Source organism: Apteryx mantelli, chromosome 8 (assembly GCF_036417845.1).
Source record: "Apteryx mantelli isolate bAptMan1 chromosome 8, bAptMan1.hap1, whole genome shotgun sequence".
Classification (NCBI taxonomy): domain Eukaryota; kingdom Metazoa; phylum Chordata; class Aves; order Apterygiformes; family Apterygidae; genus Apteryx; species Apteryx mantelli.
In genome coordinates, this window is record NC_089985.1 from 39,674,528 (window position 1) to 39,694,286 (window position 19,759).

General features: G+C 44.5%; 1 protein-coding gene across 7 annotated transcripts in view; it reads left to right on the top strand.

Moving 5' to 3' along the window:
- NFIA (nuclear factor I A) overlaps positions 1–19,759 on the top strand; it is a 256,488-nt gene that overhangs the window by 214,155 nt on the left and 22,574 nt on the right. For 4 of the 7 annotated variants that reach the window (XM_067301330.1, XM_067301333.1, XM_067301332.1 and 1 more), the window contains 3 exons: positions 1,498–1,676; positions 4,216–4,381; positions 11,653–11,744. In XM_067301330.1, the coding sequence (XP_067157431.1) occupies positions 1,498–1,676; positions 4,216–4,381; positions 11,653–11,744 (437 nt within the window). The remainder of the gene's footprint in view (positions 1–1,497; positions 1,677–4,215; positions 4,382–11,652; positions 11,745–19,759) is intronic. The other 3 variants (XM_067301331.1, XM_067301334.1, XM_067301336.1) reach the window with 2 other exon arrangements.

The window sequence follows — 19,759 nt, forward strand, 5'->3', positions numbered from 1 at the left end:
GTTCACAGGATAATGCAGTAGCTTTGCTTGCTGCTGTCCCTGTGGTACATGTTTTATCCATGTCTTCAGGCTTTGAGTTTGTTAATGGTTTAATAATGCTTCCCCCAAAAAAATCATTAATAAAGTGTCATATTATTAAACTGGCAATGAGCAAGACTAAGACACAGATTTTAGCTTTTGCGTAATTGAGGCTTTTTGATAACATTCCCTGTTAAATGAGTGCTCATTCTTGTTTGATTTTGGCTAACTTTTCTGCATCTCTCCAATTTTTCCAAAAGTGCCTGTGGCTTTCTTTTGCACTCATATATTTCACTTACTCCAAAGCCAACACATGACTTTCTGTAGGATACCACCTGCCTTGCATACCCTGTATTTAATCAGTTACGTGTAGTGTACAAATGTAGCGTATGCACGTAGACACCCCTGAGGGATCATTGGAGTAGCATGCAAGGGAACAGTGGGGATAGAATGATCCCTTTTTGGTGAGAGATGAACTACGGTATGAAGATGAGCTTATGCTCAACCAGATCAACTGGCCCCTCTAGAGAAAGAGTGAATTTGCATTTTAAAGGGAAAAGGGAGAATTCACAGCACTACAAATGGTGGCAATTGCTACCTCGTGGTGACAACTAACAGTGGAAACAACTATTTGCTAGCAAAGGTCCAACCCAATATAACTTGAATGCCAAGGAACGGGACAAAGGTGTCACGTAACATAGGACAGCGTAATTTTGTCTTCAGTTGCACTTGTACAGTTCTGTTGAAATCAACTGAGGGTAAAATCTGTCATCGCCAGCGGGCTTGGCTACATTACACCTTCACTGCACATCCTCCTGCTAGCTTTTTCACCGTGGATTTGTTGGTCTATAAATACACCAAACTTAAACATCATCCCTGAATGTGAGCTGGAGGCTTGTTGAAGAGTTGCACCTAACGTTATTCTGGAGAAATGTGAATGTAATTTTCAAAACAATCTTGCCACTTTGTGCATGTTCATTAACTAAAAACACGTTACTTAAAATAAATGTTCCTAAACTAAGGTGAAAAAAAACCCAAACCAAGAAGTGCTTGAGCATCTTTAAATTATCAACCATTTATAGCACAATATAAAAACAGATTCATATGTGCAAATCCAAGTTAAATGAAATGTCAAGGAACTTAACCCTAATCTCCCAAATACATTTTTTTATTGCCTGATTCATTAGGACTGCTCTTAAGGTGATGAATAGTTGTCACTTTCACCAAGAACTGTGGGTTCCTTTATATACATCCACTAAAAACACAGAAAAGCCTTTAAAATGTCTGGCTCCATTTATTTTCAGGACCTAGATGAAGTGAGTGTAGGACACAATGTGGTCTAATATATCAATCGTGAAGATCAGATGTATAAACGATACTGTACGTTTAAAAAGACTAAAACTACAGTAGATTTAAACTGTTTTATTTTCCGAAGGCAAAACTCTACTCTATATAACGTCTTTGTTTTCTTTCCTTTAGCAAGTCCACATGCAACACCATCGACTCTTCATTTTCCAACATCACCCATTATTCAACAGCCTGGGCCATACTTCTCACACCCAGCAATCCGCTATCATCCTCAGGAGACTCTGAAAGAGTTTGTCCAACTTGTCTGCCCCGACGCTGGTCAGCAGGCTGGACAGGTGGGGTTCCTAAATGTAAGGAAGCCGTTTTTCTTTCTTCAGAAGTGTTTGTCCTATGTAACATTAACCACGGGCTTATGGGGTTATTTTAACAGCATGTTGCGCACAGGAACTCACCTTGAATAGCTGTTGCAAGAAAAAAAAAAATGCCGCTACTGCAAAAATATTTAAAAAAAAAAAACAATAAAAAAACTCACCAAAAAACACTTAACCACACATTGTGGTGAAATTAACTGTCAGAGCAGTGGGCGACGCAGTGACCTTTTGGGTCCTTCCGCAAGCGCCTTTGCTGCACGCGTTCTAACCCTAGCAGAACGAGGGTTAACAAAATATGAAGGCAGAATAATTTTTATTAATTATTTTTGAAGTTCAGGGGAGAGTGGGGTGGGGGGGAGAGAGCAGGAAAAGGGAGGGTGAGAAACAGATGTTTCAGATCAGCTAAGTTCATTAAAAAAAAAAATACTGCCTTATAGCACTTTAGATCAAGTTGACCAGTACTTGAACTCAAGATGTTAAAAGTACAGTTTATTATGGTTTGTTATTTCTGTAAGCAGTTATCTTTTCCCCTTATCTCTATGAAAAATTAAGCAGAGTTCCAAAGCTTCAAATAGCCATTTTCATTTTTTTAATCAAATAAAGTGAATCATCTCGCTATTATTGAAATAGCATTCCGGTCAAATGCAGAATTTATAAATTTTATGTAAATCATATCTAAAATAATGTTCTGAATATTTCATGAAATGTAATGCATGTAACTTTTTCCAGCCAATGAAGTAATAACTGGCAAAATTACTGTTTCTCTCCTGACGCGCATACGATTGAAAGTGTTAATGAGAATTAGTTTAATTATTAGCATCTAATTTATTACACTTATTTAATAAGCTATATTGTCCTCAGTGCTTTCCTCTCCCTAGCAGAAAAACTGAGCTCTACTTACTCCAGCCAGCACTGGCTTTGAATAATGTCCGCAATATGTTAGCAGATACATTTATGTCTAGACAACAAATCAATACAGTGCTTTTCTTTTTCCTTGAGTATTCATTTGCTTAATTTATCCCAAACCATTCAGCATTATGAACTGTTAGCACGCTCACAATGAACATGCAGCAGGGGTCTTCTTGGCAGGAAAGTGACCTAATTGTGAGACAAGATAGTGTTTGAGGGATGTCACTAATATATTAGTTTATTAAAGGTACTGGATGGTGGAAAAAATAAATATCCCTGAAGGATTGCTTCTTACGGCAAACTGCAGTCTTTGAAGTCAGTGGGAGTGCTGTTAAGTTAAATGCAGATGAATTTGAGTCTTATTTATGCCCCGAACCATTTTTGCTCTATGGCAATTTTGATTTGCACCGACCCCACTCCAAGGCCTTTTTTCAATGCCATAGCAGGTGAAATGAAAATCAGGTCCCAAGTGTTTGCCAATACGAGTATTTTGTCCCCGGTAATTCAGGCTAATGGAAAACCTAACAAGAATTAAAATATTATTTTCTTCAGCAGTACTTAGGATATGGATCTGTATTTAAAACTGAGCTTTTATCATCAATGGAAAAGCAAATGTTCAGTGCCAGAAGAACTGCAGCGAGATCAATTTGTAGAGTGCTGTCGAAAGCGATCTCATCGTTTTTGTCACTAAAATGGAACACCTGATCACAAACTGTCCTACCTTCACTTTCTAATGGTACTTGGCATCTATCTGCATGGTTTTCAAGTGTCCAGGCAATCTTAAAATTTAAACTTACCAAGTTTGGGGAGATTTTTGTTTGGGTTTTTTTTTTAAGCCTGCTTCGTGTTTCTGTGATACTTGAAAACTTTTACAACTGGACAGGTTTTGCTGGTGATCACTGGAAAGACCACAGTTGTATAGCTAGGTCCGTTCTGCCCGTGACTGAGCACATCCCAAACTAAAGACGTGGAGGGTTTTTTTTCCTAATTTGTAAAATGAAGCAGTTCGAAGTTCAGTAGTTTCTGCATAGAATTTTAATGGCAACTAAACTGTGAGCTTTACTATTGCTAACTTAAAAAGGATGTGGGAGTGCAGTCACTTTAATATACACTCATTCATTTTCCCTGTAATAAGATATCAGAGTGAGTTTTAAGACCACCAAAAATGCTTATTTTTCCTCCTAATGAGCAGTATCTTTAAGAAATTTACACTCAAGTCCCAGGCACTGATATCCTCAGGACACTATAGAGACATGAAACTGGGAAATGTAAGGGCTCCAAAACACTGCTTAAACTCTCACTGAGTGAAACTTAGTAGCTGCAGGCAATGCAAATAAGAGTAGAATTTAATCCGGAATAATTCTGATCACTTGCTAATAGCATAAATGTTCTAAAAGTGAGAATTTCCACAGTTTCACAAGGTTCACAGGCTTTGAGACAAAGTCCCTTGAAGTCAGTGGAGAATTGGACACAGCACTTTCTTCGCCACCTTTCTTTTTAAGCAATTTCAGATATATTACATATAGTTTTAAGCTGGACTGTTGTTATCAGAGGTTCCTAATAGCTGATTTTTAGTGTAATTTTTGTCTGTTTGCTTGTTTTTTGGCAGCCCAATGGTAGCAGCCAAGGCAAGGTGCACAATCCATTCCTTCCTACCCCAATGTTGCCACCACCACCTCCGCCACCAATGGCTAGGCCTGTGCCTCTGCCAGTGCCAGACACAAAACCTCCAACCACATCAACAGAAGGAGGGGCCACCTCTCCCACTTCTCCGAGTAAGTATAGCCGCCGCGGGAACCATGGGCTAAGAGCAGCGCGCAACGTGCTGGGGCCACCGTGCATCTTCTGTTCACAGCCAAGAGCACATCCACGGGTGGACTAGGTCTGAGGGGGCAGGAGAGCTCTCTGCTCTCTGCTCTCTGCTCGCACTGACAGAATTCTGAGCTCGTTATATTTACAAAAAAAGGGTTAGCTTAAGGATTCAGTTTTCTTTCCAGTTTTGTTGGCATTTTACATAATCACATATGAGAGAAATCATGGCCAGGAGCTAAGCTAAGACACAGACCTGGGACTTGGAAATCCTCTGTACTGTCATGAGGAGGCAATTTTGTATCTCAAGACAGGCTTTAGAGGTACTACATGGAAATCAGACAGAGGCCCTCACAGAAAAGATTGCTTCTTATACATATTGGGCTAAACTAACAACTCTTTTGAGTTCACTTCTTTTATAGTTCTTTTGGGAGTAAGTCTTGTTAGATTAACCCAGACGTCGTTCCCTATGACTTGGTTCCCGAGCCCTGCATTTGGGCAAGAAGCTATGGTATTTCTTAAGCCCAGGGAGAAAGCTTTAATCCTCTCTCCACCACCCACACGGCTCCCATATGTATTTTGTGTAGCCACAAGTCAAATATACAAATTCCTGCATACACACTTGGGGATACCACTTTGGACTCACTCTGCTGGGAAACAAATGTGATTCAGCTGGGTTTGGTGCTTTAAAAAAGTCTGGATGTTCAGGGAGTTAATTGTGAAATGATTTAATGAAGCTATGCTCAAACTGACATTTCAAAACAAAAGGGAAGCTTTCAATGCTTTAATGGCAACTGTAGGGGACTTGTTCCACAGTGAAGGGAGTCCAAATAACATCCACAAACAAAAATCAATCTAATCGAAAGAGCAAATCCCTTTGTGTGCTTTTCAAGCTTATTATTTAAATGCTATATGCAACCACCGCTTGAGGTACAAGGAGGTATTTGCTATTCAGAACATGTGAAACCTGCATTTTTAAAGCTTCATATACGGTTCAGGTTCCATGGGACATTTGTAAAATCTGGTATTTCTCAGAGTTCTGCATTGCCTTCTGCTATGCAATAGCACACTTTTGCAAACTAAGCAAGTTACTCTGGCTTGCTTAGAAATTAAAATGGGTTTTAGTATGAGACAGTCTGGTAAGATTGTGAACACGATCTTCTAGAATCAGAACTTTTCGAACTGGTCAGCAAAATTTTATTGAACTAAGAAGTTGATTCATTCCCTCCCCTCCACTCCTCTTTCGGAGCTTAGACCAACACTTGTGCTATCAGGAAGTTTTGACACTTTCTGACTGGAGATACCGTCTCTTAAGTCCTATCAATAAGATTCAGTGGTGGAATCTAAAAGGTTAATGTTTACTCATAGTTATCACTGAATACAGTCAGCAATGCCTTACTGTTTCCTTGTCTTCAGAACTGGGATAAATGAAACTAGGTCAATGTAGATTTGTCATTACAGTTGTGACTCAATTTACTGGCAGTGTGTGATGTCTAAAAGAAAAAAAAATACCCTACATCATTTCAGCAGTTATCTTAATACTTAATTTTTGTGATACTGTGATCATGTAAACAAGCTAAATGCGTGTCTGGCCTGACTCTCAGCTGGCATAAAAACTGGCATTTGTCCACCAAAGTTAGCAGAACCGCACCGATCGCGATCAGCGCGGGGCTGGTCACTGCGGCTCAGTGTTCAGCAGACAGCTGCCACGTTAATTGGAAACCCAGGTTTTCTCAAGAGCAGCTAGTTAATGGTATTTAAACAAAAGATTAGGAAAATAATTACTGTGTGTTAATTAGCTAGGTTGATAGCTAAACATATAGTTTTGTACATATTGAGGCATGCATCTTCCTTTTGATAAGGAACAAGGGTGTTGAATAATAGTGAAGTGAATTGTAAACAAGAATATAATTTAGTGTAGGGCCAGATTTACTGGAAAGTAGGTTATAGCAATTATTTCCTAAAGAAAAATATTACATACCTACCTAAGGCAGTGGAAGTGGCTGGCCCTGTAAGGAGAAAAACAAACCCAAGTTCCTAGCCTTTCGGAGAGAGTTTAGTGTGTCAATCAGTACCAACCCTCCATTTGCATCTGTGTTTATTTTTTCTTAATTAAATATTAGCGTACAAATAGCAAGTGCAGATTCACCGGAGTTTCATAAAAGCCACACAAAAAGGTGTTTTCCATGGTTACGAACTGCTCGAGTGCACCAGTTCTGGGAGTGTCGCTGGGTTATGGCTGAGTGCCCTGCGGAGCTTTCGGATATTGGAAAGTCACTTATGCAAAAAAGACAGGAGCGACGTTAGATTTTGGCCAGACTCTCTCCTTAGCTGTGGGGAGGAGAACGAAGCTCCCCCAAGGAAATGGAGTACAAGGGGTTGGCATTTGCTCCGTTCTCCTTCCCTTTTTTGGTCTAGTAGAAAGCCCTCTGCAGAAACAAAACGCAGCTACGGCCCTACCAAAAATTGGACTACGGCCCTCCTGAGGGGTGCAGGAGCCAGGAGCAGCTGTTCAATACAGCATGGCCTCTTGGGAACGCGAGCTAAAAATCACAACAAGGTGGTTAATGATTCTCAGAGCAATAGTGAAACTCTCCAGCTGCGACATTAACCAAAACATGCACCTCTACTGCTGTCCAAGGGAGGAAGAGCCCCTGGAGATGCACGCTGGGGATTTGCTGCTACTGGGTGGCCAGGCACGCTCTGGGAGTTGAAAATTTCAGCTGTGGATCCCATCCCTTTGGAGAGCCAACATTTTCCTCAGTACGATGACACAGTGGAGATAGGATTCATGAGATTCGGGAGGGTTCGTTCTTCCTCCATAAAAAGCCTTTTTAATAGAACACATCCTTGATATCAGACGCAGCCCCGAAATGCTTATCTTATCTCTGATCTCTTCTAGATTTTGTTTTGCTGGTAACCCATAACGAACACAGCACAACATTTTCTCAAACTTGACAGTTTCTGGGTTTCATATCTCATTGCCCAAAGAAAACAGCACCTCCACTACGTGCCAGTTGGACTTTATCACTGTCATAACTGAGCGGTAGTTGGAATGGGAGTGTTAGAATCCGTGGCCCTCGTTGCAGCGCAGCGGCTACGGTTTTGCCACCCAGCACACCATGGTTTTAAAGAGCAGGTTTTTTCTTAAAGGTTGTTTTCGAATAACATTTTCACAACTCTGCATGGGGAGAAACTTTGCTATTTCCCCTTGTCAGGCAAGGCTGTAATTGGCTAATGCCCCTTTGCACAAAGGAGCTTTCGTGTTAGACAGCATTTGTGTCAGGATAAGAGGAATGATCTTGTGGCTGTAGTACCGGCTTCGTAATCAGCTTGGATTTCCCCCCCTTTCGCTGCTACGCATTGACAGAGCACCCTCTGGGCAAGCCAGTCCATTCCTCTCCCCGTCCATAAGAAAGAGGGCGATGACTGTATCTTTTAATTTGTTAGAATTTGCAGTTCCCTCCAAGACACTGAGCTGCAGAGAGCTCTCGGGGTAGGAAGTATTGTACTGTGCTGTGTTCCTCCGGTAATTCCCTCCCTAGGACTGCACAGCGCGTGCACTGAGCCCTGGTCCTCTGGCGAGACAGCACAGCTGTTCACATCAGGCACATGTGCCTGCGTTTTTGGTCTGTAAGAGAGACACCTAGCAGTACATTAGATTATCACTGATTCGAATCATCTTTACCAAATGCAAGTTTTTCTTTTTAATGCAGAGCTATCTGGTAGCTGACAGACTCCTATACTTAATAGAAATTATTTCGGACAGTGTATCTTAAATTAACATCCTCCAATTGCGGACAACTTTAAAACACATGACATCCCCCAAACTGTTTGTTTGTCTTGTCTTTCATACAATTTCTTGTCATTTTGGCTACATATCAAAGTTGTCGGTGTGAGCAAATGTTCTTTCCCTGCCAGCTCCTGTTTTGCATGTTCCTGAAGCGAGGCATCATAGCAAATTTGTGGCATCACATTCATTTCTTTGGCTATGGGTTATGGTGCTGCAAACAGCCCACAGTGAATCGCAGTAGCAGAAAGGCTAGACTGAGCAGGAAGATGTTCCTATTCAAGCCCAACAGGCCAGCTATCAACTGGTGTAAACTGGCATAGGTCTATGCAATTCCTGTGGAGCAAAGCTGATACAGATCAGATGAAGATCTGTGTAGACCTGGCTTTCTGCTCCCATTCCATGCTTTGGCTTTTCCTTTTCATGAAAGAGAGTTTGAAGGTCCCACCACAGGCCCAGCTTATGTATGTGCGGTATAACATGACATGACCCAGCTTTAACCAGTGAATGGTTTGCCCCATCCTGATCTCAGGACAGAGCACAGGGATGAGAAGTGGCAGGACTTCCAGGAATCCCACCCCCATGGTGTTATGCACTGTATTTAAATGAGAACACTAGGATACGGCAAGAAGCTGTGTTGGTGATGGTCTAAGTGACACTTATTCCCTTTTCTGAACCAAGTTTGCTACACAGTAATAGGAATCACTATGAATGTGTATTCCAGGTCTACTGAATATTCAGAACCAAAATGGCCACTTATAATCCTCAAACATCTCATGACACTTTACAGCAAAGTGGGACACTAGCTTGAGCCTCTTGGGATACAGACCCCAGTGTAAAGCCTGCTCTGCGTACGTGTTCCCTGCAGGCTTTTTTGTATTCTTCACTTCTTGGCTCTAGCAACGTAGTTATACGCCCTTAAGGAAATACCAAGTTGACATCCGAGTATTTTCAGCAAGTAAGTTAAACATAGTTTGGAGCATTAGAGAAGAGAGGTATACATAGTAATTCATCCAGAAAGGTTTGAGGGTACTCTTGTGCAGCTTATACCGTTTTTGAAATGCTTTAGAACCTCTGTTTGAGCAGAGAAGACATTTCAGACAGCGTTCTCATGGATTCACTTTGATTTTCTACCAACTATCATAGTATAAGTAGCTGCCAACAGGGAACTGTAAACAAGATCTTGAGCAGAACTTTACCTGCTCCAAGGGAATAAATGGCCTCTAGATTCATTTTGCTTCCTTAAAAATAGACCAGAAGAACCAAAGAGCATGTCTGATTTTTGAGCTTTAAGTTGATTTTCACCGGTGTAGAAAGAATTTTTATTCCTATATGACATGAGGTTCAGTAGTTAAAACAGTGCAGAAGGATCTTAATACATGACACTAGCAACAAAGATACATCCTTTGCAAATTTGTGATTTCTTTGAATTATTAAATAGCAAATTAACATGGTCAAAAGGCAAGGAGAACATCTCGCCAAATCTACTCTGTTCATTCATTCCTTGATTTGCAGATAAGAATAACAACCAGTGTAACTGTTCATACACTAATAGGCATACAGTATTACACTTTGTAAATCATCTTGGGCATATGAAATAGTACACTTTAAAAATTCCTTTTAAGTATTTGTGAAGGAAAGGTGTTCCTTGCTTGGTTTTTTTGCAAGCACTAGCAAAATGTTAGCTTTTTTGAGAGAAAAGCTCATCTTATGTGAAACACCTGTGAAGAAATCTTCCTTGGAAGTGAGGGGTGCCCTGTCTGCCTTCAGATTAGTAAGAAACGAAGGTACGGGGTCCCTGGGGCGGTTTTGGTGGAATGCTCTGTGCAAAAGTAAAGCTGTCTCATCTCATTGTAAGGAACAGGGGCCACGAGAGGAAGTGTTGAGACTCGGGCACAGAGCTCGCAGAGGGACGTGGCTCTGCCTCCCCGTGCGCTGGTGGAACTCCTTGCCAAAGGATTTTGTGGGATGCAAAAGGCTTGCACGGGTTCAAGGGCAGACGGGGCACTCTCGGATGAGAAATTCCTCGAGGGCTCTTAAAATACAGGAAGTCTCTGAGCTGAAAATAATCGAAGGCTAGGGAAAGAATAGGAGGAAGTAAGTATGTGACCTGTTTTGACTCTTCTCCCTGCCTCTGCTTACGGTGCCCGTAAGAGAGAGGACAGTGGATGGGGCGGATCATTGGTTTGATTCCGTGCAGCCCTTCAGCACAGTCTCATCCAACGCAACGCCGCTTCACCAAGCGTTCTGCCTGAAGAGAGGCAACAGGCTTTCATCCATACAGACAACTCCGTTTCTTTTTCGACTCTTAATTCACTTTATTTTTTTCTGTAATTTTGAGGCCTGAAAATTATATTTAGTCTGACTGGAATTTGGCAAGTAACTTTCCTTTTTACGTTGTTTTTTTGCCTCTTCATTGGATAGTTAGATTGTCTGGGGATTTTGTTCAGCAGAATGCATTCCCATAAATATATTTAAAATAGACAGAGTCACTGTTTGTATTAAGGCATCTATTTAGGTTATTTCAATTTAGATCTGAACATGCAAAAAAATGAACAAAGGAGAAGATTGCATGGGGAATTTTCAAGTGAGAGGAAGACTGAAAATGCATTGAAAGCTTTTGAATTTGGAAGTACGTGGCATTGTGGACAGTTGCAGTGGAGAATACAATGCAACAATAAAATCATTAAAGTACTTCAAGTTTGGAAGTAATCCGGTTCCTTGGCTTGCATTGCATTTAATAGCTTTACATTTATGGGAGCCATTCCAGTTTTTAAAGGCAGCTTCAGCCTTCAGACTGATTGCACTTACCACCCCAGCGAAACTGCAACCCATTAATTTTTTACCGAAAGGATCTTCCTAGTTTGTCAAACACGTCAAGAGAACATTTTAGAGACTGCAGACCACAGCAGTATGAAAACCAAAACTTTAGATTGAGAGCGAACGCTGGATTAGCATGAAATAAGGGTCCGGTTCCGTTAATAAGCACTTTAGTAAATTCGCCGCTAGACGAAACTCCATTAGCGTCGGCGAAGGCACGCACGCAGGCGCGGGCGGTCGGTCGGGATCGCCCGGCCCGTGCCAGCGCCTCCGGGCCCTGCTCGCGCTCCCGGGGCGGGAAGAGGCCTGCGGCGACCCCCCTCGCAGCCGCAAAGCGGGGCCGCTGCGGCGAGCGCCGTTTGCCCCCCAACGCCCGCCACCGCGGCGCCTCGTTGAGGCGCAGGGAGCCCCCTCGCAGCAGCCCCGTTGCGGCCGCGTTCGCCCTCCCGCCCGCCCGAGCGAAGCCTCTCCCCTGTCCGCAGCCGGACGCGCGCGCGCTCCGAAACGTCCGCCCGTCCCCCCTGTTCAAACATCCGCTTACGGTGCCTCCGAGACGGTGTGTTTTTGGTGTTGTTTGTGTGCAATCTCGTGCCGCTTCCTCAACGCATGTGTCCCTTCCCTTCACAGCCTACTCGACACCCAGCACCTCCCCCGCAAACCGGTTCGTCAGTGTTGGACCCCGGGATCCCAGCTTTGTAAATATCCCGCAACAGACTCAGGTGGGCCCGCTTTCGACTTCTCTGCACGCCTGCCGCGCGCCCGGCCCCCGCGCCCGCCGCCCCCCGCACCGTCTGTCTGCCGCGCGCTTGGGGCCCACGGAGCCCTAACCCCGCTTCTGCCGCCGCCGCCGCCGCCGCCGGCTCGCTGCCTAAGCCCTCCTAGCGCGCAGGGTTTCGGTTTTTACCCCCCCTTCCCTCCCCTCGCCCCGCTGCCGCTGCGTTTGCAAAGCCGGAGCTTCCCGCGGCGCGCGTGTGTGCCGGGCGGCCGGCGCGCGTGGGGGCAGCGCCGGCGGCACCCGGGGAGGCTCGGCCGACGGCTTCCGTGGAAAAAAGGGGGGGGGGGGAAAAAAAGAGCCTCGGATTCCTGCTTGGCCGTTTTTGCATGGTGGGGTTTGAGCAAGCGGGCGATTCGGTAATTGCGAGCACATCTGTTTCCTTACACAAAAAGCAAAAAAAAAAAGAAAAAAAGGGGCCAGTTGAGGCAGGCCCATAAAGCTGGCTTGACTGAATTCATAGACCTGCTATGGTCGAATCAGAAGCTCAAGTAAACATTTGTGTTTCTCTAGGAGAAGGACAAGGTTTAAATGCGCTTTTTCCAAGCTGTATCAAATTCCCAGGGTCGATTAAGAAAATAGTTGTTGGCAGTTTTGTTAGCAGCTAATTTGAGCCAGATGTTGAAAAAATTAAGTCTATGCTTAATATCACGTTATCATGGGGGAGAAGGTATAGAAAAAAAGTGAGTAGAACTAGTGTTTTAGGACAACTGTAGCTTGTAGTTAGAAATAATTGCTTGACTACATCACAATGCTTTTAAAGGTCAACGGCACGAAGTATTTATAATTTGTTTTGAGCTGGCTGTGATGCCTAAGAAAGTAATTAAATAACTAGCAAATAGCGGAGCACTGCTTCTACCTCTTGCAAGCACTTGCAGATCATTTCTGTGCCTCGGAATAACGCGGATACCCATTTGCGGCCGCCACACGCCACAGCCTAGCACGTGCCTGAGGACAGGCTCCCCGTGACGGCGTCGGCGCCTGCGCTCTCGACGCACCGCTCGGCACCGAAGACGCTCAGTTTGCAGGGCTGCAGCCAGGTGCCCGTGAGCGCAGCGCGTCGCCTCGCTATCGGTTCCTTGTGCACAATTTGTTAGGGGCTTTAGTTTATAGCTGTCGACAGCACAGGTTAAACTGCATCGGATCTCAAACCTTCCCGGCATTAAAGAGGGTCACGGAGAGTACAGCGGCAGGACGGAGCGGGGTTTTAACCCGTCAGGCTCTGATTTTTTTGTTTCCCCCCGCGTTAGCGAAAGCCAGCCTGCACCCCACTTCTCACCCCCTTCCCCTTCCTTGAGTCGGTTGGTGTGCGTGACAAGTTTTCATGTGCCTTCACGTTTTAATCATTGCGTTTCTCTTGTGATTTTGGAAACAATTGGAGTACACAGAAATGAGGAAACAGAGGAATGTTAAGGTATATACTGTTAAAGTCCTTAAGCATTCGGTCTCTTCCTCCATTGCTCAGGAAACTTGAAACCCTTTGGAGAATGCTACATTACCTTTTTCCAGAAGACTTGAAAAACTAGCAGTTGGTAGATTGATTATATAGTAAGTCAGAACAGTATTAAGTCTCCAAAATATTTTAAACTTATTTGCATCTTGCATCCTGTTTTTCCCACATAAGTTTGTTGACTGCAAACTTCAGTGCTCCTTATTTATGATTTAAATCATTTGAAAGTGCTCTAGCCTTACTTTAAGTGCTTCTAGGTAATGCAGTGTAGTGAATAACAATGCTGTACAGTGAAAAACAATACTCAAGCACAGCTTTCAATTAAAGTCAAACATGCTGCTGTGGATAAGGAGGCTGACTTCCAGTCTCCAACTCCAGCTGCATCTCTGTGCTTCTATACATCATTACAACTCCACAACCCACTTGATACTAAATATATAATTTATCAGTAAAACTCACTACTTATTCATGAAACAACTCTGTAGTTGACCATGTTTTAAATCAGAGAAAGCGGGGTAAAAATACGAACTGCAATGATTTGGAATTTACTTAGCGTTCCTCTAAACAAAGACAGGCTTTTGTAATTTTTTTTGCAGGACATTAGTGTATAAATTAGAACAATCACTTAGGATATTTTCAAAATGAAAAAATAAAAACAAGTGGGACTGAGTTATTAAAAGCAGCTGGGGTGGCTGCTTTCCATCAGGATTTTTATAGCACATTCAGCGTCAGGCTAAGATACGGGTCTTGAGGACCATTAGCTGTCAGGCCGTACAGCTCCCTTAGACGGGAGGAAGCGGTGAATACGCAGAGCTTCTGAAAGTCAAGCTACCAGCTTAAATACGAATACAAGAGTTAAGCAACTCTTTACTGCTGACACAACAAAATAAACATGAAGACTGTGTCTGAACACGTCTGCTTTTCCTGAAATTACGGTCCAGGCACAAGTTACAAGAAAATGTTACGGCCTGGTTCCGATTTCCTCGTCCAATTGGTGGGTCCCGCGACTACCGGCATTAGTTATCCATCCCCGTTATTAGCCTCCCAATGCTGCAGAAGTGCGGCTACGCGCAGCGATGTGACAGTGCTGCTGAGCAGAAGTCGCGTTTCCCATACATGGGCATTCACGGGCTTGCACAGAACATTGCAATAAAATCGCAGACAAATAAATGTACGACAGTGCAGCTGGATTTGAGCAAGGATCATTCTGTCCTGGGCTGTTTTTAAAACAGCCAAAAACAGTGCATGCCTTTCTTAATGGGCATTATAAAAATTAGCAATAGACATTTCCATTAGGAGCCTGTTCTAATTTACATCAGATTGCTTCAAATGTAATTCCTTAAAGGAAATATTTTATTTAGAGAAAGGCCCTATTCCCCTGTCAACAAAATCTGTAGGAGGACTACAACACCACAGCGGGAGACCAGCAAATAAACTGCTCCGAGTCAGCGGTTCTGATTCGGGAACAGCAGCCCCAAAAGGGCTGCAGGACTTGTTCATTTTTAGCAGCTTCAGGACTTTTGAGGTGGTTTGGTTGTACAGGCGCTGCCTCTGCTCCCCCGTGCATCACGGGCTCGCCACGTTATTGTCCTGTCGAGGGGGTTACGTGAATCTAAATTTCTGTTTGCGCTATTGGAAGCGGCGCTTGACTTGGCATCCTCTGTACCTGTTGACAAAAAGGCGCAGGTGTTGTAACCTTTGCTTGATAAATCATTTACTTTTGCCACTTGACTCGCAAGCAATATGAGGGCATCAGCTCTGGAACTGCCTCTTCCATATGCAGATCAGAAATACAGTATGCCCGGGGTGCACGGTCTATAGTTTCACAAGCAAGCTGGTCTAGATACCTCCTGACTAAGTAATAGATATGCCTCTCGTATTGCCAAGGACTTGTAATAAGGAGAGCGGTAGAGGAAGGGGAAAGTACCATCACGCTAATGAGGGACTTGCCTATCAGTGGCAGCAGCGCTAATAAAGATTAAAGAGCGCTGAGTTTGGGGGGATTTTTTCCTAACCGAGAGGAAAAAAAAAAAATGTTGAAACACAGGATGTGCGCACACACGCACACACACGGTTATTTGCAGCTGGTAACACCGCACTGGCAGCCTGTTCCTTGTGACCGGAGTTGCCGCTGCCGTTGGCTCTGTTGCACCGTGTTTGCCGAGCTCTAGTGCCCTCCTTTTTTTGCTCTATAGTACAAAATGCTTTTAGGAACCGTAAGTAGTAAGCGTGCCACAGCTCCGCTTCCACGCAATGCTGTTTGCTAGCCTGAGTCCTCTTTGCCACCTCCTTACTCTACGCCTTCCTGGAGACTGTACTGCGGATGCTAAAAGCAGTTCCCGAGCAACACCTGCCGGCTCCGTCCCGTCGCTCCTACCTGCCGGGTGCCGGTGCCCCCCGCCGCAGGCACCCAGGCAGGGAATCACCTGGTGTAGCTCCCATGAGAAGCTACATGGTTTTCTTCTCTGATTAAGAGAGAAAGTGCATCTTATGCCCTCTTGACCAGCTGCTTCAGGAAAAATCTGGTTAATTTAAAAATCCTTTTCCAAAATTACTGTGCTTCATAGCAGATCCATCTCAGTTAGCTTCTAAACCTTTCTAAGAACAGAAACAAATATTTATTCCCTTACTTTCCTCTTAGAAAAAGAAGGTTTTGTTCTAGAAGAACAGAAGCAGAACTTCCTACTTGTGGCTTTGCACCACCCAAAAGTTAGAGCCAGATCAAGATAGCAAGCCAAGTCCTTTCTCACTTCCCCGACGGGACCCCAAAGCCACCCAGCCACAGCGTTGCTGGAGGTAGCGCTAACCCTTCATAACGCACAACAGTTCAAACGAAAGGCTCATAACTTTATCTAGCGCACCACAATAAAGCGTAAGTGGAATATCTAACATAGCCTTTACCTGCTAAGACCCCCCCGCCCCCACATCAAACAACCTTATCTAGGCAGGAAAACTACCCGAATGAAAAACAGTAAGCTCAGAAGCACAGACTTGCTCTTGCTAGCAGCCTTATAGAGACCGAGTACAAAAATGCGTGCTGGAGAACGTGTCTGTAACGGAGCAGTGCTGCACTGCGGCGAGTTAGGGGGAAAATTGCTCAAGTTTAGCAAAGGGGAGAGCGTGATTGGAGTCTAAGGAAATTGCTGACTTCCTTAGCTCTGCTGCTGCTGCTCTCTGCCTCTCCTGAAGTACACAGAGGTACCTTTGTAGCTTCTTCTTTTAAGCTTTTATTTATCTCTAAAAAGCCACCTCATGCCTCAGGTGCATCTAATCAAATCTAATTGTACAATTACTTTCTTGTCCAGAAAGAAGGGGAAAACTATTCCCCTTCCCCGCAACCCTTTCCGAAAACAGACTGCAACCTGCAATTTTTCACTGGCAGCGCTTTAAAACAAAGGGCACGGGAGGAAAAATGAGCTTTATGCCGTGTCCTGTAGGTTAGCAGATGTGAGCTCTGTCAGACGAGAGAGGGAGGCAAATTCCAGAGTAGATGGTGCTTCTGTGATAACAGCCAGTCGTGGCTTCCTCGAGGCTCCGTTCAAAGCAGCGCGGGGCAGGCGACGGCCCTCGCCTCGGCTGGAGGCGGCTCAGGCGGGGGCGGCAGGGAAGCGGTCTCACAGGTAGCGAGGCCCCAGACCGTGCAAAAGTCGTAGATCAAAGTCAGCACCTCGACTGGGAAGCCGATGCGGTCGCTCCGGAGCGGCCGCTCCTGCCGCTGCAGCGGCTTCGCTCCTTTGTGCCCAGGTTCCGTTGCCACCCTATGGAAGAAGGAAACCAGTGCACACGTTTGGCTTTTGGCAAACGAAACACAGGCCTTTCTTGCTGCGGATTTCCCATTTTTGTTCCCCTCTGAGTCCCCGCCGCAGCGTCCTGCCCTTTGCACCGTCAGAAAGGGACGCGGAGCTGCCAGGCTCACGCACGGCTCGTTTTGATGAGCCTCATTAATGAGTACCACAAGCTGCCTGTCCTCTTCTGCCTTTGCACCCTTCTCTTTCTGCCGTTCCCCAGAGCCCGGGCACTGCTCCGTGCAGGAAGGGTGAGCTCAGGCCCCAGCTCAGGATTTTGCGGTATTGCAGCAGTGTGCTAACAGCTGAGCCATGGTTTCACTGCACGGGACAGTCCGTGTTCAGAAACGCATAACAGGCGCATGGGGATTTCACACTGCAGTGGTCGCGTGGAGAACGTGAGAGGTTCCAGGAACGGGATCAGGTCTTTTATTTTGGGGGTTCTGAGCAGAACTATTTATAAGCCAGGCCAGTGCTACTTGTCGCTTGGGTGACTCTTCCTCCCCAGGACAAGAATACTTATCCTGAAGGCTGAATGTACCTGTTATGTTTGAACATAAATGAAGATGAAGAACACTAATTTAGGAGCGTTGTTCAAACCAGTTCAGTTCCCTCAGAACTACCTATTCCATAAAGTAACTTTAACCAGGCCAGCACACAGAGGTTTGGAAGAACCTTATTTTAAACTGCAACCCACTTTTAAAGCAGAGACTTGACTGCCCCTTTTCCTATTTCTGCCCATAGCAGCAAGCACAGCGGTGGCAGGTTCAGAACATGGTTTGAATGTTGGAGTAACTTCTCTCCTGGGTAAAGAACGGAAGTTTGCAGAGACTAGATCTAAGCACATCTTTGGGGGTGCAACTGCTTCTCTCCCCAGAGCTCCTGAAGTTACAAGGACCACTCTTCTCCCAAAGCTGGCAGGGACCTGTGGACTTTCCTAGGTCAGCAATGGGAAGCAAGGGTTGTTCTCCAACACTCCAAGCAAAGTTACGCAGTGCTCAAATTGCCATCTTAATTTTAGATTGTTCCTGGGCATATGTGGGCCCTATATCCTCGTACATCTGTGTATCATTTTCCTGCTAGAAATTTATGATACACATACGAAATGAGAGACCTGAAATGGAAGTCAGAGACAGAACCATTACAATGAATGCTTGAGTGTGTGAAAAGAGAAATTCGTATATATGACCACTTAATTTAAAATAATTGCCTGGGCTGAAAGGCACTGAAGGCGGATGGGCTCTTGTAGGCTTGAGAGACAAGATTTTGAGCCCTATCATGACCACTGAAAGTTATGACTCCTGAGCAAAAAGTGTCCTGCTGCAGGACCAGTGGTGCTAAGCTACTAATATGTGACCTGAATGTCAGTGTTGTCTTTCACCTTCTGCCCAGGAAGTAGCTGTACAGATCTGATCTTGAGGGTGACCTGGAGATGGCTCTAAAAACATAGTGTAGGTCTATACATGCACACAGAAAATGTAGTGTCAACCCGTATGGACAACCAGCAGGTCTCAGAACCTGAGAAGTGGGAAGGTTTCAGATTCTGCCTTTGCTTTGGCCATATTATACTCACTCATCTTGTGTTGAGATTAGTCAAGGAAATGTTGTCTGAATCCTTCACTGACCATGGTTCTACCATGATGGGAGCAAAGAGCACACACGCAGTTGCATGGTCTTGATGTATCCCTGATTACATGATTGCTCCGTAGCCCCGAGTCCCCAGTGCCACAGGAGTGTAAACGTGCTGCTCTGATCCCAGCTGCTGCTGACAGCCCAGAGCATGCTCCACAGAGAGCGGATACAAAGGTGACCAGGAATTAGGGTCACTCCTAACTCCCATTCCCTTCCCCTTCTGTTCAGTTCAGTGCACGCAGCCCGTTTAATTGAGCTTTTGCACAGAGGGGCACTGTGCGGTTTTACTGTCAGATCAGTTCTCAAAAAGCCGCAGAGATCAGTATACCTGAAGAAGAAAGCACAAATTGCCCTGTAACAATGAAGGGTCATAGAAGACTTGTCAGTACCATCATGTGGCCTTATCTTCAAAGTGGGTTTAAGCCAAATCAGTCCAGAAATGCCTGGGTTACTCCCTAGTAGGGGGGAATCCTTTTTTCCCATGCTTTTTCTTCCTCATCCTTGCAGGCTTCAGTGGGCAGTTCAGACTCTTTTTGGAAACTAACACTACGCATCCTATTTCCAATAGATATAACATGCGATTATTTACAATGGACATGGACGAATTTCCCAAACTAAGCAATTAAACTTATTGCATTTTTCCCCTCCTTACAATAAACAGGAAGCCTGTTTGCAAGGCCCCCTTTCTGTGGTTTTTATGGCCATTACTTATGCTCCACAGTAGGGGAGAAGAAAGAGAAGAAGTAAGTGTGGGCCTGGTGGGAAGAGTTGGCAAATGCAGAAATATGATGAATGAGCTGGAGAGATTTAATTTCTTACTAAATTCTCTACAAGCTGTGTAACCTTTCTTTAGCTAAACAATTACTCTAAAAGGCAATGATTTTCTGCGTTTTCATTGAAAAGTCTTCATAATAACAATGGCCTATGTTCTCCTTCTTGAAGAACCTCTGCCAAAAAACAGTTTTCTTTTTTCCATTCAGCAGGAAACTTTCCTTTAGTTTTATTTTTTCAATCTCATATTCCCCATTAACATGGATTTACAAGGCCTACCACTTACTGCATAGAGCTGGGAAGAAGCTTCCCCTCGGGCGAAAT